Source organism: Odontesthes bonariensis, chromosome 21 (genome assembly GCF_027942865.1).
Source record: "Odontesthes bonariensis isolate fOdoBon6 chromosome 21, fOdoBon6.hap1, whole genome shotgun sequence".
NCBI classification, from domain to species: domain Eukaryota; kingdom Metazoa; phylum Chordata; class Actinopteri; order Atheriniformes; family Atherinopsidae; genus Odontesthes; species Odontesthes bonariensis.
Genome location: NC_134526.1, coordinates 21543983 through 21562003, shown reverse-complemented (window position 1 = coordinate 21562003; position 18021 = coordinate 21543983). Strand labels below are relative to the sequence as shown.

At 42.4% G+C, this 18021-nt stretch overlaps 1 protein-coding gene across 1 annotated transcript in view; it reads right to left on the bottom strand.

Moving 5' to 3' along the window:
- cacng3b (calcium channel, voltage-dependent, gamma subunit 3b) overlaps window positions 1–17104 on the bottom strand; it is a 33526-nt gene extending 16422 nt beyond the window's left edge. The window contains exons 1-2 of the mRNA XM_075454349.1: window positions 16532–17104; window positions 15556–16412 (exon numbers count right to left, since the gene is read on the bottom strand). Of these exons, the coding sequence (XP_075310464.1) occupies window positions 15556–15772 (217 nt within the window). The 5' untranslated portion in view covers window positions 15773–16412; window positions 16532–17104. The remainder of the gene's footprint in view (window positions 1–15555; window positions 16413–16531) is intronic.
- Window positions 17105–18021: the final 917 nt, after the last annotated feature.

Sequence of the window (18021 nt, the reverse complement as noted above, 5' to 3'; positions counted from 1 at the left end):
CAGGATATCATAATGAATCATCAGGTCCTTACCAAGTCTTGAAATGTGGTAAGAACAATGACACATCACATGTCATTATTTGTTTGACAAACTTATGCCAAAATGCAGATACAGCGTGTGAAAAATTAAGTGAACCCCTTGATTTAACCGGGGTTGACAACTGGCTCTATCTACCTATCTATCTATCTACCTATCTATCTATTGAAGGGATATGAGGCCTAGTTCAATTGGGTGATGCAGTATAAGCGGAGTCATGGAAGTTAACTGTAGCTTTAGCTGTTTCTGTTGGACGCACTGGTGTGCAAAGCGTCATCAATCAGAGCTGCCTCGCGTCAGGTGGGTGGGACATTCATTATACCTCCTGCCTCTTAAATTAACGGATTTGTATCGAACCATTTTGATGTATCGAGCGCCAAACGGCCTCATGCAATGAAATACACATGAAGCCCACACACACCGAAACAGATCTATGGGAATATTGAATGGGGCAGGAGGGAACGTATAGATAAGTAAGTGCTTTTATTTCTCTCTTGGTGGTACAGAATCTAAATCACAACTGAATAAACTCAATTAAAGGCAGGTAGATGCGCACGCACAAACCTGCAGAAACAACCCACTCACACACATGTGCACCCCTCATTAAAACACACCATCTTGTTGTACCTAATGGTGTCCCTCAATTACTTCTTAGAAAACTAAGACTTTTGTTGAAAATAAGCTAAACACACACACACACACACACACACACACACACACAGTCATTAAGACTGGTGTGCTTGACCCTTAGGTCAGTGTGCTCATCAGGACGATGAGTGTCAGCAGCAAACTGCACAGTAAATATCTGTATGGCACAAGTATGGTATAAACACAAATATCAGGAGAGTAAAATAAGAAAAACAAAAAAATTGCTCGCAGGATGCAGTGTGTATCAGTTGTGCTCGTCTTCTTCTACTGAACGAAAACAACTTTAACAGTAAAGTTAGGAAAACTGAACTTAGTTATCCGCTTTTGTCGTATTTTCAACAACTTTGTAGACAGGCTCAAGTTGTTCAATACATGCTCGTCAGCCAGAAAATGCACAACTCATCTGGTCATTTGCAAGTAAACTATGTTTAGGATGATTTTAGTTGGACTGAGGAAATATTTGGCCATGTAAACACAACTATAGTGTCTGTGTTTGAACAAAGCAAACAGAGCAATCACGACAGTCAAAAGTGCAGTGGTGATCTTATATGTGTTTAGGTCAACAAGTCCTCCAATTGATCCAATCATATAGGTGAATTATTCATACCCTTAAAAACAACCCATAATAGTGTCCTGTAAAGTACGGGCAAATGCAACTCATACCAGTGTTTCCACATCAGAGCAAAAAAAAACAAAAAAACAGTTAGGGCTCAAATTCATTCTTTTTACAACACAACCTTCATCCTCATGGATGCTATTTTACTGGTTGCCATATTTACATGTAAATACAGCACTTCATTTCAAAACTTTGTCACGTCTTGGTTGGGTTTAGCCAATAATTTCCCCTGGTTAGTGTTGCAAATCAAAGCCACTTGTTTAGGGATGGAAAACGATCACGGTTAGGACTGAAAATACATTGTTTTTACAACGGAAATGTGACCTTCACCTTGATGGACATTTTTTTTTTACAGTACACATGCAGTTGCTCACCTAACCTCTTGAGGCCGCATATTCTACAAATAATTACAGGCAGATTCTGCCTCCTTCAACCAAAGGCTCCAGGGGACGTATTTGGGCAGAGGACAGTCTCATTTAAATTAGTCAATTCAGCAAAAAGCAATTTTTTTTTTTTTAAAAAGGAACATGAACACATCACAATTGTATCTTATAACTCAGCATATAATTAAAGTGTTAAACATTAGAGCTGGGTTAAAAATAAATTAATCGATTTTCCAACTTAAACAGATTTTCAGTAGAAAAATCCAACATCGATGCTTAAAATCCGTGAGTACACTTTAATAATATGCCACTTTTGGCATCTTATGTAAGGAATCTTATCGCAAATTTAGTTTCAAGATGAGTTACACACGACTAGATTTGCCAGGAAGAACGTGTCTTGTCTGCGAGGACAGGGAAAACATGACAGAAGTACCAACACTGACAGCTGCACTCTCATGCCTGAAAGCAGATGTGTGGCTACCTGACCGAAAAGTGGCTATTTCACAGCCAAGCCAAATTTGTACTGAAACTGAATTATTTGAATTGATATAGAATCAAATAGGAAATCGAATAGAGTCCTTAGCTTCTGAGCTGCCATCCAGCAGCTTTTACTTAAACAGCTTCTAAAGGGACATCATTACTTGACGGTTTCTGCTTGGGTCAAAAGGTTGGGAGGAATAAATATTTCAAAGGGGACAAATTAACTCAGTTTCACTGCAAACTCAAAATGATTTGTCGTATTTAAACCAACAAGATTGCCTTCCTTGGCTTTCTGTCGTTTGGTCCAATTGCATTATGAGCAAGTGAGTCAGTTGCTGTCACACAAACTCATCATGTCAAGTGTCATAACCAGCCTATGATCCTCTCACAGCCGATCCCACACACACACACACACACACACACACTTAGATTACCTTTTTTCTTTCTTCAAACTTTTGACATTCTCTCCCTTAGCACCTCCATATTCTTTAATCTGTCACTGTCCCCTTCTTCCTCTGTTTTCTCCTTCTTCGGTCTCCCAGCCAATTTGCTGTGAAAACCAATGTTAATTCAGACTAATTATACTTTTGCCCCTCAGCTTCAATAGTATCATCACTCCAGGGTTAGACGGCTTATTTAAATATCACTATGCTTACTGGTTCAGGACGACACCTTTAGAGGAAAGCAGAAGTCAGAAAAAACACCCAAATCCACTTGCAAAAAAAGTACATAAACTGTTTTAGAGGAGTTTTAGGCCCTTTAAATGTTTCTTATCAATAATACAGTTTGACTAAAAAACAAAAAAAATATACCCAAATCTGCAACTTTATTAGAAATTGATCAAGGAAAAAATGTGCACGTACAACGGGAGCATTTGGTACTTTCTAAAAAGAAACTAATTGCAAGTCATTCATGTGGCTGGTTAAACTAAAACCTCTCAATAAGGGCTTAGCAAGTGAGCTTAAGATATTAATCAAAACCACTGGCCACATTTCCTCTGAAAGGCAATGTGTCCATCTCACTTTCGGAGGATTAATAAGATCATTAAAATGGGCACACATATTTGCCTCTTTCAGGATAGGTTAAAGCACTGTAATATAGTTTTGTCATTCACATTTCACTGCTTTGAGACCTAAAAACAACACAGCACATACATCTTTTCATGATGGGTTACTGAAAATGTCAGTGGTTAATTGATCAAGAATGATTATGATGAATAACTTTGTCCTGCCTTTGTATTAGTCCTGTTCTTCGCTGTAGCACCGCTTGCTTTGCCGCCTCAACCAATCTCCGTCTCCAGTCAGTTCAGTCAGTTTCTCTCCTGCATCTCAAGCCTCTCTTCGGACCTAACCTGACGCCAACTAAATACATTCCTTCTGTTTCCTGCATTAAATTATGCAGGCGATCCTCGGTCTGCTTCAGTCTGGTTTCGCACGTGGAGTCAGCCAAAAATCAAAGAAAAAAAAAAGACACGATGACAGGGTTAAACAGTTCCAAAGCTCTGAAAAAAAACAAGACGACGGATATTTGCTGGCATGTTCCCAGCAGTTGACCATAGGCCTTGTTGTTTCACGGTCTTGGGGTCAAACATGTCAAACAGAACTGCATATTTGCTGCTGGATAGGGAGGTTTTTATTTTTTTTGTCTTTTACAAATTAACAGCTCACAGGGCTTATGAAGACCATACATACATAGACATAAACTTATTTCTATACGCATGCACACAGTGGGAGCATCTATCAAGAGACATTTGCCTCACTGTAGTCAGGGTTGCCCAAGGGCAGCTGCAACTACAGCCACAGCAAGGTATTTTGGGACACAGCAAATAGAGATTAGAGTCCAGTGCGTGTCCTCAGTATGAATCTTATGGTCTCGTTTCTCCAGTGTGCTGCCTCTGTCACTTATGTATAAAAACATATGAACATGAAAACAAGAGGCACATCCCCTCTGCATTATGCTGCTGTTTCTTATTTTTCCTTACATTGCTGAACATCGGCTTGGTCAAATGGCGCATCCTTTTGCGACGTCACAAAGTTATCATTTCGACATGTCATGTAGAAGACAAGCGATTCTCCGCTGTGCCAGCGTAGCTCTTCTTGTGAAATTACAGGCGAGTGATGCGTTAGTAGGCATATTAAACATTCAAAATAACTCGCTCCAAAAAAAAAAAAAAACGTGCCTCAAAACAAGGTTAAAAAGGAGACAAACACAAACAGCACTGTGAGCCCAGATAACCCCACGACTGAGACAAACTAGCCAAGAGGTACCAGATGTTTGTCCTTGATCTAATTCTCCCCGACACACAAACACTGTATCTAGTGGAGCATCAAATACTAAGGCTGGTAACTCACTAAAACACCATAAGTCATCATGAGGTACAAACGCTCTTACACAGAAACTTACGCATCATCAGAAAACAACACTCAACCGAGAAGGATCTGTTGAGATCATAGCGACATGTTCAAGATGGACACAATCATAGCAGGTAGGGGGAAAACAATGGAAATATAAATGTCTGAAATATCTAATCGTCACAAGAAGAAGCTTATCTTTCACAGATTTTTTCTCTCTCAAACACTTGAGAGCAGTTGAATGAAATGACATGACGAATAATATCATAAGCACAACTTTGTTTTTTCTTCCAGATAGTCTTTCTCGGACAATATTACAAATTATTACACATGGCTGTGATAGATGTAACAGTGGATAAACAGAGACAAAACCTGGAGGATAAAAAAAAAAATACATTAGAATAACTTGATTGGTGTTCAGAAAGTTTTTTGTTTTTTTTCAACTGGGCAATTTTTATTTTCATACAAGCATCGATCATGTTTTTCTTCTGTAAAAGAAGATGATCCTTCTTCACTTCTTCTGAAGTGAAAAACCACTGGCAACATCAGTGGATTTCAGATCTTTTCCATTTTGTCAAGATGAAGAGTCCCACGGTCCTATAAAGATCTCTATTAAAATAATTTAAAACTCTCCTGGAACACCTAATTCAAGATCTGTCACGATGGTTCCCACTTCCTGTTACTTTGGTCGGGAAAGTTAGCATGATGAAGATGGCAATTCTAACCCGTTTTCTATTCTTTTTTCAACATGATTTCTTTTTTCCAACCCATATCTGTGTTAAAAAAGTTAGATAACAGGATTTCTTCTTTTACAAGGAGTAAGTCTGTCCCACAAATGAGGAAAACCTTTCTTGAGGTGTTTAGGTCAGAAGGAAGCATGGGCTTGCCCAATTTTAGTCGCTACTATTGGGCATCAAACATAAGCAAGCTAATGGGCTGGATTTCCGCTTGGGGGGAAAAAAAAACCCGGGTCCTGTTTGGGCTGATATCTATTTAGATTAATTATTTTAAAAAGCACTACAACCACACTGATCAGAATGAGATTCACGAGAGATGTAAATACTTTTTTTGATGGGAATCTGTTGGAGGTAGGGTTTTTTGGGGGTTATTTTTGGAGTCAGCCCTTGGCTACCTTAGCATTATATCACTTTCATGTGCTTTTCACATGGGAGGCCAAATCTGCTTATATTCAATTTATCTTAAACTAGAGGCAGACGGGCAGGGGTTGCAGGATATGTGGGTTATGTGGGCATATCATGCATGACCTCAGGAAAGATCTGACTAAGTAAGTCTCTCAGTAAGTCCTAAGAGACTTGCTTGTGTGCACAAATTGACAAAATACCCTCTCGCCTCCAAGATCCAAGATAAAATATTATCTTTGGCACCCTTTGACAAGGATTTGTCAAATGTAAACACGTCTTTTTGGGTGATTTTAACAGATGAACACTGTTGAGAATAGGATAACCTGATAGGTTCCGCGTTATCTGTCGCCAGAGTCAATTGGCTTGTAGTCCAAAAGCTGCAAGCGAGTGGCTACACGCACACGACTACAAAATGGTTTTTACCAACTAAATAAGAGCAGAGGAGGGAGTGAGAGAGCGTCAGGAAAGAGAGTTGAAAAGCAGAGCAAATTGGACTGCTTGTTTCCTCAGAGCGCCTCTGACAGCTCAGTCTGGGTGACTGTGCGGCTTTCTCTCTGCGTCTCTACCTCGCTCACTCTCCCTGATTACCTCTTTGCAGGCGAAGCAGAGAGGAGAGGAGAGAGGGAACGAGGGAGAGAGTGGAAGAGGCTAGTTTCCACGGTGATGGCTGATGAAAGAGAAAGAGGAAGGTTCTGCTCGGCTGCACACCTCTTCTAATTCTCTCTTCTTTCCCCCTTTGCTCAGTCTGTTCTTTCTCAAACGGCAGGCCCTCCCACTCTATCACTTCCTCCAAAACATCTCTCTTTTTCGTGTTTCAATTCTTCTTATCAGCCCGACTTTACCTGGTTTCTCTCCTCAAATTCACAATACAACTGGTTACCCTATTCCAGTCTCCCCCTCGTCTCCTCTCATGTCCTATGAACTTCACAAACGAATGGCGTCAGGCGGCCGGCCACACTGCATGGCTCCACATTTTTGGACACACAAACATTACCCATATACCATACGGTATTGTTTGGTGTCAGTGAGAATTACTCCGGTACCCGCCTCTATTATTTTGAGAGGAGGTTCCGTTTTGAAGCTCCCTGCCGTTTCATTCAGCTGTGGGGAGCGCTGTCACGAGCCACACTGACTAAAATGTGAATGCAGCATAAAAATTCCACAAAATGAAAGTACATTGTCTCAAAGGAAAAAAATTAATAAAAATCCAGAAATTATGAGTACATGAAGTCACGCTCAACTCATTGATATATTTGCTATGTTACTTCACTAAGATGTCAGAGCTCCACTGCGCAAAATGATGACGTGTACGCTCGGAGTTTGACTCTACAGGATAGGTTTGTATTCTATTTAAAATAATATAGTAATTTTTGTAAATGCTATGATGACATTCAGAGTCCCATGGTGTCTTTTTTGTTTTTCCTGTCTGTGATGGCCACACCTGCAGCCACACAGTCGGTAACCCCACACACCAACACTTTTTCATTTCCGAGTTTACATATACATGTTTATTCTAGCAGAAATATATGGGTTGTTTATTTTCATTTGATGATATTGAAATACATTAGTTCTATTTGTAGCGCGCACATTAGGTTAGCTTTTGTATGTTTAATTTTGTCAAATATTTAATTTGTTGTGCTTTCTTTTACTGGTGCTGTGGGGAGTACCTTGGACTGGGCTGAAACAAAGCACTCTGGCTGGCACACTCCAATCCCAGATTGATTGGGTGATACCATCCGGAGTTCCATGGGGGAAGACTATGGAGTCTCCATTCTAAATTTTGCATTAGTTCTGTTTGCTTTTGTGACTTGCTTATTTTGTTAACTTTGTTTAGTTATTAGTCATTTAAGTTGATTCTTAAGCTAATGTTTTTAGTTACTTTTGTCAGTTAAATTTGTGTAGATGTTTCCCTTCCCTCTTCCTCAGGGTGTCTCTATGGTCTGATTAGCCAATATTTAAGTCCCCTTTGTTTGTTGTGTGTCAAGGGTCAGTTTTGTTTGTTTTTGAACCGTTAGCTTGAGGTTATGTTATGTTAAAAACCTTGATTTTTGGCTTTAAGTTTAGTTTCTTCATTTGACCTCTTTTAAGGGCCCTGCAACTATTGTTTGAAGTTTGTTATTTTTTTTTGGGAATAAACCCATTTTTCTGCTAAATTATTTCTGTGTCCTCATGTTTGACCGGCTCGGTCCCTCACACTGTCCTTCGGTGTGATATAGAGCTTTACTGGCTTTCTCGATTCAATTTGATGAGAATCCATCTGTTGGGTCAATGCATTTCAATAAGCAAATTTTACACGTCACAAGAAAAACGATGTTCGTCCAACCAAACCTGGTTTTAAAAAATGCATGTAAACATTTAAGTCCGACATTTAAATCACACAAAATCAAGCTTCTCAAATGTGAAGTGCAGTGTCTAGCATCCTCAAATGATATAACCACATGGAACTAGTTTTTCATTAATCAATACAATCAGTCAGATCAACATCAACTCTCTTCTAATTTATAACTTTAACAAAATCAGACAACTGTCTTCAGTATCAAATGCTACATCTTTGCAGTGTCACTGACCCGCCTCAGATCTGTACATGCTGTATTTGACATTCAATCGGTGGTCTCCGAAGCCCACGAATCACACGCAACGGCCATTGGAACAGCTTTACGCACTCCTTTAGCTGGGCTTTAGTTTGCCTGCACAGTGCTGAAATAGTTGTATTTATTGAGGATAAATATCTGATGGAAGCAGATGAGAGCTCCAGGGTCTTCAAAACACTCGTGTCCTCGATGACCGAGTAACTACTGATCTGTGGCTCCGAAAGATGTCACAGATTTAATGATTCTCCTCCCTCCCTCAGAGTTGAATCACCAAAGTTGACAGTGCCCTAATTCTTGGCTGTGTTCCTTGAGGCTGCAGATGTTAAGTCAGACTGAAAACAGCCAACATGGTTCCTAATATTAGTTTTCGAGCCACAGTGGTGCATTTCTGGAGGAAGACTTTACATGCTGTCCGTCTTCTCTGGTTTGTGCTTTCCAAAAAGTTCATAAAGTCTGATCTGTGTCCAGACCTCCGCTTTCAAAGTACTCTGGACGTCTCATCACTTGTAGCTTGGTCTTTCTTTGCCAAATTACCCATCACCATTGTTTTTTCTTTAATGCCAGTCAAACCCAACATAGCTATAGCTTTTATTGCTCATCAAAGGGCCAAAAATACTTCAAACTTTTGATGATGTTCTGTCACTGAACTGATTCACAATCATTCATCTGAGGACTGAGAAATTTCCAGACCTTAATTTGATCAAAGCTTTTTGTAGCAGTTAAAAGCTTTGCAGAGTTACAAATCCCAAAGCCCACTCCAAAGGGAGTTGCTCTTTCCCACAGAGGAAACGGTACTAAAAACTGCATGAAATGCCTTGTTGGCAGTCCAAGCTTCCCTTTCGTTACTTATCAACATCACCATGTAACACGTTTGAGCAGCTGCCTACTCCACAGTTTTAGCCTAAGCTTTGGCAGCTTAAAGAGACAGGAGCTGAGACGCAGCATATCAGAGAGAAGGTGTATGTGAAAAATGGCGTGTTTTTAAACATTACATCACAGAAACCTGTTCTGTAAATGCTTATAACATGGACTATTTCAGGTGTGAACGTATGAGCTGGATACATGACATCACATCTAGTTTGGGAGCCGTTTCTGGTCCAGCGGGGCAGTTTGGAAACACTAAAAATCATCTTTGATTAGAGTGTAAAAATGAACTGCGGCTTTGTCCTCCATCTCTTCAAGACACATTTCCATGACAGGCCTGATCAAAGTCTCTTCTTTCACTCTATTCCCCCACCCCCCTTCTGGGCACCTCTCTTGCCATTCTCTCTTCTTTTTAACTCCCTAAGCTCAGTCAAACTTTTCACCTCCTTCTAATCGTCTCCCCTCCTCTTTTGATACTTTCTTTTTTGAAACATGGCGACTCTGACTAAAATCCTCCTTCATTCCAGATGCTAAAGCATTTATTTAATAGATGTTTCTAATGTCTTCAGTGATACTTTTTGTTTTTTCTTATCATGTTCATCAAAGGTGGGGTTGAATGCTTTTTTCAATTCATATCCACCCTCTCTTTCCCATCTCCTTGTCAGCCATCATTATCATCTCCCTACGTTCTAGAGAAAAACATGACTATTTGCAGGACTAACCCCAGTGCAGAGCATGAAGCTTGAAAGGTTATTATCTATTACTAACTCAGTTTTCTTCATACCTCCTCTATTTTAACTCTTGTCCCCTTCTGTCAGGTGACTGTTTTCATCCCGGACACGGTGAAACACTCCACATTTTTTATTAATGTTGACCTAACTACGCTGTGACCTCCTTTTTTACTCTGTACTTCAGTCCTCACATTCCCTCTTTTGTCACTCTGGTCTTATTCTTTAAGACACCGGAGTGATCACTTAGTTCTCAGATTTTTTTCCCTTTCCCTCTACCAGGTGATCATTTAAATCACAAGCGCGGTCAAACGCTCCCCGGAGATTCGCCTGAAACAGAGGGCCCGCACGGCTCGTTCATCACTTGTCACCCGCCGCGCTTCTCAGCCTGTTTTTCTCTCCGTTTCATTCATGAACATTCTGGTTTCTCTTCATTCATGATTTGACCCCACCCCTCCATCTCCCTCCTTCTCCTGTCATTTCCTGGCCACCCCACGCTCATTTATCACAACACCTCAGTACACTCGCAGAAGCATAAATATTTGCTAAGAATTCCGCACGTGTATTTGGGTTGTGCTAGATAGCCAACAGGAATTTCTAAATTCCTCTAACGTCATTTGTCCTATGTGGTTGAACTAAATTCTTAGCATATGCAGGCGGCCCTTGTTTTGTGTTATTAACGCAATGTTGCACTTCCAAAACCTTCTGGTTTTATTTGTCTAACTTTACTTAGCTTCGCTTGATGGCTATGTGATGAGTTACTTAGTAATTGCACCAAGCGAGATGCAACTTGCAAAGTCTGAGCGCGCTGTTATTCAGTGACAATCTTCCTGGTATAAAACAAACAACAAACACGTAAGAAGACATGTTTTGATCAGAAGAGGAGAAATTGTTTGCAGGATGCTTTCAAACCATCTCTGAGATGTCAGAAATATGTCCAGTAAACCATTTGGAGCTGCACTTTCCAAGCAGTGGCAGTTTATCTGAAGGTGTATGAAGATGGTTGCTCTTTGTTGAATTCAGTCACTGCCATAAGGGGAAATCATGAGGGGGAACGGAGGGGCAGGATCCCCATCATGGGGAAAACAGAACTGACCCTGCCGATGTAGTATATCACTGTAAACCTGACCATGTTATTTGCATGAATGAATAAAAGGCATTTGAAAAGCCCATGATGAATGGGTTGGAAAGTTATGAAAGTTTGGGCCTTCGGGTACAAAAGCGCAAGTGTTTTCATACCCAAAATATAATCTTTTGTAGACAATACTATTTCTTGGACATAATCTTTGTACTGTTTTATTCTAAGATTATCTTCCTCCCAAAAACAACCCCATGGATCCTTTATCCATGCAGCGAGAGATGTTTTTTTTGTGTTGAGATGTCACCAAGGCAACCAGCAAAATGGTAGTTTAGACTCTAGGTGTTATCTAAAGGTATGAACGGATGACCCATTTGGTCGTTATGATGTTGCAGTCTAAATAGTCAAATTGCAAGCCTGTTTTCTTTTTTTTCTTACTGTACAGAAGCTGGCTAGACATTCTGTAATTTTGTTTAAAAATGTTTAGAAAAAACTTAATCTGTCCTTGCTTTTCAGTGCAGGTTAGCAGTGAGATTTGTTGCAGCAGGATTCCTCTTTTTTTCTTCTACACTGCTTGGATCTGTTCATAAAACAAAACAGGACTTCCAATTATGACCATTTTCGGTCTCTGCTGATGAGCTCTCAAGATCAAACTGCACGCGCGTAGGTGTTTGTCCAATTACAGCTTATTATCAGCTCATTTGTGCATGTTGTTTGGAAAGACTGTATTTGTTTTCGCTGGAGAAATAACATGACTCATAAGGCAATTTTCTTTGTCCCCCATATTGACTGTTAAATAAATTGTTCCAGTGTGCATGCATGACTGCATAATGCATTTACTACCCAGTTAATGATGGGCAGGGGACGAGCTACATGTCCAGACATCCGCTTCCTCTCGGCTAGTGAGGCATTTATAAATAATAAAACTTTGACAAGGTGGAACCTGGGAAGAAGTGAAGTGTGGAGAAGATGGACAAAATGACAAAATATGTAACAGAACCTATTCACTTTAGTTTTCCACTTGTGTAAAGCGTGCATGAGTGAGTCTGTCAATTGTGAGCCTGCGTGTGTGTGTGCGTGTGTGTGTGTATGACATTGTTCTGACATTGTGTTAACTTTGCGCACTCCCTCCTCTCTAGTGCTTACATGGAAGCTTGGGAATATCCCAGAATTTGCCTATTTATTCATTCAATTACAAGCGTGTGTATGCTTATGTGTGCGTGTGTTCGTGTGTGTGTGAGTCAGCGTCAATGTAAATGAGAATGTGCTTTCAATAAAGCTTTTTACCTGCACCATCTGGCCCTGTAATAGCTTTCTATGCCCCCCAGAATGAGATGGCCATGCCTGGCACAAACACGCACACACATATCCACATGTGCGGAAAACAAATACACACTCACACCCGAGGAAACAGATCTTTTTTGTCATTGAAAAAAAATAAAAATTGCCTCCATATTTTCAATTACATATGCACTATGACTCAAAACGAGTTTTAGGTGACTTGTCAACATCCACATTTTTGGACTGATATATATTTACAGTTTGAAGATAACGAGCCATCATCGTAATGGAGATCCCCTGTCGCTGGAGGTGTTTGTATGCTCATGCTGGCATTTTGTACGATGCCTGAGTTGTATCAAAGACACAAACACGGCTGTAGACTCATTTCTAGTCTTCTTTGATGCATACAGCGTTGGAGTTGAACAGGTTTGGGACAGCTGTTGATGACTGGTGGCAGTGTCCTAATTTCGCCGTGCATTTTGCATTATCCAACAAGGTATTCCTGTCAGCAGACACCGTGGTTAGGTTTAAGCTCCAAAGCTAGCAGGTTTGTACCTGTATCCAGTCCTTTCAATCACTTCATGGTGACTAAACTACATATTGAGGGACATGCTGAACTGTTTTTACTTTGCTCTTCTCTGGTCCTGAAACTCCGGTTCCAGGTTTTTAAGACATACTCATAGTGTAACCTAAACAAACTATTGGTAAAAAAAAATTAAATAAATACATATACACACATGGTGTGTAAGTGAATAAACATCCAGCTAGATACAAATCGGTTATTGCATTTGAGATTGTACATTCCATCATCTTGATGAACACTAGTGTCGAGCACAGGGCGATAATACAGGAAAACCGTGCACAATAAGGACAGGAAAGAAACAGCTACAGCTTTTATGTTACGGTGTTGTTGGAAACTGACAGCAGTTGAGATAAAGGGCCTGCGATATAGTTCCCTCTTGCATTGTGGGTGCAGTGGTCTGCTGCTGAAAGAGCTGCTGAGGGCCCCCACAGTCGCAGAAGGTCTGTAAAAGTGACGTACACTTTCCAAACAATCGCAGTCTCTGCAGACAGCGACTACTTTGGCCCTTCTTATATGGGACATGTGTGTTGGTGGACCCTGTCCAGTTTGTTATTGAGGTGAACACCCAGATATTCGTTCTCCTCCACAATCTCAGGGCCCAAACACCGGAGGTTCACTAGAGTATGGGTGAGTTATCAGACAAGGTCCGAGTTCCTTATCTTGATCACGTCTTGAGATTTCAATTATTGAATTCACCAGATACCAGAGTCCAGATGCACAAAACTCTGTGCGTGTATGGTTCTTTTATAAATCTCAATTCTCAAGAAACTCTTAGTACGTGCACGAACCTGGTTTCTACCCCCATTTTTTAGCCATGAGTGGATCCTGACTCTCCCCTAATCTGTCATTTACATATCAAGGCACAGTTTGCAACACAATAAGGCACGATGATGAAAGCAACGGTGAGGAAGAAGCACGGTTTTACAGAAGAGAAAGCAGAGACACTTATCAAAGCAAATCTGTTTTATTTGGTGATCCTGTTTCTGTAACCCTGAACAGAACAAAAACTGCTGAATCAAAAAAGTAACAAGCAATCAGCCCCGTAAATTCAAAGCAAAGCACCCCGCAGAGGTAAAGACGAGCCGGATTATAAACCAGAGACCAAAACATGCATCGGCTCACACATCATATCGGGGCGACAGCGGAGGGCCGACAACTCCTGCTTTTATCTGCAATGGATGAACGCAGGCTGTGTGGAGATGATCAAGAGGGAAACACAGATGTGCACATGGCTCATGGTCTGTTTGCTGCTTTCTTAAAGCCCAGAGGAAGCCTATAAGACAACGTTGTGCCAGGAAATCAGAACGATCTCTAAATACTCACTTTGTATTTAAAGTCTCATTTGAGTCGTCTTCCAAAGCCATTACGCACGGCTGCAGTTATTAATATAGCACCCACGATAACAGTAAATGAGAATATTAGGAAAATGAACAATGAGAAATAGAATAATTCTTTTTTTTAAATCCCTATCAAACCCAGGAAGCTCTGTAAAGTTGTCTGTTTTGATTTGTGGAAAATGATGTAGCCTTTTTTCCCCCCACCCTCCTGTCAGGGTTACATTGCTGTAAAAACACGTGGACGCCTGGCCTGAAGAATGCAAGAGGTGCAAACATTCAAATACGCAAAACAGGGAAAGACCTAAATGAGAAGTGATGTGTAGACCCAAATATCACAAACTGTCCGACTTTTGCACACCCAAAAGTGCAACTGAGAGTAGTACACCAGCTGGGTATTACTGCACATCAAGGAACTGAAAAAAAAACCAACAAAAAAACCCTATTATATACTCCTAAACACACCGGATGCTCTCTTGACTTCTTCATCTTACCTACAGGTGGGATACACGCATACCTTTGTGTTGCTGCTGCTGATAACTAACTCATATGATGTGGTGTGTCTCAGTGTTAAAGTCTTGAAGATTGGTTCGAGTTTCAGTGTTTATATTCTGGTGGAAGACTGAACACTGAAAATGTAAAGAAATATTAGCCTCAGTGTGTTTTCCTCAACCCCGACCTCCCACACCTGACGGGATATTTCTCCCCTTGTGCTATATATTGCTTGTGAAGGGTGGAACTGTTTTTGTGCGGCAGGAAAATGCTAAACTCATGCATATGGGGTGAATAGGGAAGATGCAGTCTTTGTCACAGGCTCGGAACTCCAAAAGTTTCAATTCAATGAGAAAGCACACACAAGAATACCAAGCCACCCAAAATACATGGTTTGGGGGGGGGGGTGCAGCCACTTTGTGCTTGCAGAACCGACAGGTGGCTGCTACTTTCACACCCAGTCCGAGTGCGCGCCACCCTGCTCATCTTTTCTGTGTTCTCTGAATTGTAACTAAAAGATGACTTCATGGAGAATTCCTACCAAAGTTGTGCTACTTGGTCGTGGTGCTGCTAACAGCAGGGTAATAACAGCTGTTCGCACCTGTTTGTCCGTTGTTTAAATATAGGCCTATAGCTACATTGTGTGTAATTGTGTTCAGTTGTGTAGGGGAGTGGGGCGAACTCGGGAAAAGCTGGGATTTCGGCTACTTTCACACTCACAGTGGCGGAAACGTACAGAAGGCACATTAATGCTTCTTTGTTATTAGACAGAGGTAGGCAGTAGGGGAGACTGGGTGCGCGCGCGCGTGTTTGTGAGCGTGTCACACAGAGAGAGAGAGAGAGAGAGAGAGAGAGAGAGAGACATGTCCATACACGCTCACCCAAGGCAGACACACAGACAGCTCTGACAGAGAGACAGGCGGGCAGTCGGTCAGACTGATCACGTACCTTCCAGACAGCAGGTTCGCCAGAGGCCGGAGTGCGTCATCACCTCCTCGTTCTTGCGGCTCGTGTCGTTGTCGCCGCTGCTCTTTACGCGACAGACCCCGCGCGAGTACAGCCAGTAGTCGGTACCGACGGCGATGGTCATGAGGCTGAAGGCGGCGAACGCGCCCACCGTCGTCACGAGCATCTGGACGCCGCGGTCACACATCAGCATCTTCATATAGGCGGCTCCTGTGTGCCCTAATCTGTCTTTTTTTTTTTCCTCCCTTATTCCCCCCTCCGCTCCTTTAGATTCACCCTTTTTATTTCCTTAATATCCCGCGAGACTTGGGGGGGGGGGTGTCACAGAGAGGAGTTGAGCGGCAAAAAGCAGCAGTGGAATTGAGAAAAACAGAAACACAGTCAGAGGTGGTCGGTTCTGTGAGCATGGAGAGAGAAAAGTAGTTCTTGGCTGCCCTGTTGGCTGAGTTGACAGGAGGCTCGAAGCAAAGGGCGGGAAGGTGGGAGGCTGCCGCGTCACTCTCTCGCGTATGAAAAACCACTTTCCACCACCACCATCCTCATACACACGCCAGAGGATTAGCGACCACCGGTTGTCCCCAACTACTCGACGCAGCCCACACTCACTCAGAGCGGAGGGTGACGGTGATGCCACATTCTGCCTCTTCCCCCCTCCAGTCGTCCATGTGTCCCGCGTTACTGGATAGCTCTTTGTCCCCTCCTTCTTAGCTGCGTTTCCACTGTGTTTCTCCTTTCTTCCAGCTTCTTCCTTCCCAACTTCTCCCTCTGCTCTTCCAAAAACACCCGCCTAATTAATCTGTTCACGATTAACAGACAGGGTATGCGCGAGGGGACTCCATCTTTAAAGCAACAACAAATAAGGAGGGTCGTTTGTTTGCTTCACTGATGTCACCCCGCAGCATGAATGATTGTGCTTTAACTAAAACATAAGTGTGAAGGCAGCTTGCCCCTGACTCACCTCTGGAAGGGTCTCCTCCTTCGACAATTCTCCGTAAAGCAGCGACGGAATATGAGGCTGCCGGTGGAGGTAGAAACGCTTGCCGTCTCCTTTCGGGTTACTGAGTGAATGAGCGGTGAATAAAGCCCATGCCTCAGCTACGAGGAGGACGATGACCGCGATCCGTCGTGCCTTTTCCACTCCAGCTGTTGACTCACTGACATGTTTTTTTTTTTTAACCCCCTCCCTCTTCGATTTCCAAAGTATGGGCAACAAAAAGAAAAAAAATGTCCAAACCTGATGGTGTAGCTTGGGTTATCTGCCGTGTCTCAAGTTAACAGGCTTTTAGGAAGTACCAAAAATAAGACCAAGTAGGTATTTGTAAAAAATTCCCCTCCAAAAATGGTCAATCTCTTTTTGTCATGGTTGAAGTTGGACCGTAAGCGAGACAAACCGGTCGATAATACGCCTGATTGTGGAGCGTAAAGGACAGTTACACCCGCCTGGGTTTGCTCCCGAGAAACGTGCCTGTTGGTACAAATGAAAAAAGAAAAAAAAGATGACAGCCGTTGCCTCCCCCTTGTCCTCCTCCTCTTCCTCTTCTTCTTCTTCTTCTTCTTCCCCCTCCTCCTCCTCCTCACTGTCCAACCAACACAAACTAGAATTAACCGCGCGTCTCTCCAAACTCCGCCTGAGGCCGCACCGCTCAGCTCGGATTGGGCTCCTGGGTGACAGCGTCCTTCAGGAGCTAATCGGTGCTGTAGGTCCCGCCCACCGCCGCAACGCCGCCTGTATAAAACTCGAGGGGCCCCAGTTCAGAGGAAAATTCAGAGCTCCAGAGAAGATGCCTTATGTGCAGCCAGAGGCATACAGGCTACCTTTCACAACCCAGTCAGTGGAGATTGCCTAGAACTGGATTGTGATTAGATATTCGACCATATCCAAAGTTTTCTGTACATAATTAACTGGATTGTATTTCCTGTAAAGCTGGTGTCTTGTCTTAAACGCAGAATGAACTTTTTAAGTGATATGTGGCAGCCTATTACTCTTGTTTCTGCAGCAGCCAGGGAGCTGTCCCTGGTGCAGAATGCAGCGCTGTCCTTGGTCCTTATCCGACACAGCGCCCGTCATCCTTCTGGTCCTCGGTTTCTCATCCCCCTCCGCCTGTGCTGCCCCAGCAGCTCCTGCACTGCACTGATTACTGTAGTTAGAAGGGAGCGAGAGAGAGATTGGCAAGCGATGCGTGGAGAATCGCGCCCGGGAGAGAAGCAGAGACGCCACTTAAAGAGCCACAGACCGTTTTTAATGATTCCTCTCCAGCAAAGGCCTTCACACAAGGCGGTCTGCGTTTCATACTTCACGTTACACGCTAGAGAGTCGCGTGAATGCACAACTGCGAGTGCAAGCGTAGGCCTGTTTATGTCTTCTTACGTGACTGTGGTGTGTGCCCATGTGGAAACCAAGCGGCTGAACAGAACTGAACCTTATTGGCTCTATAAATGGCAACAAAT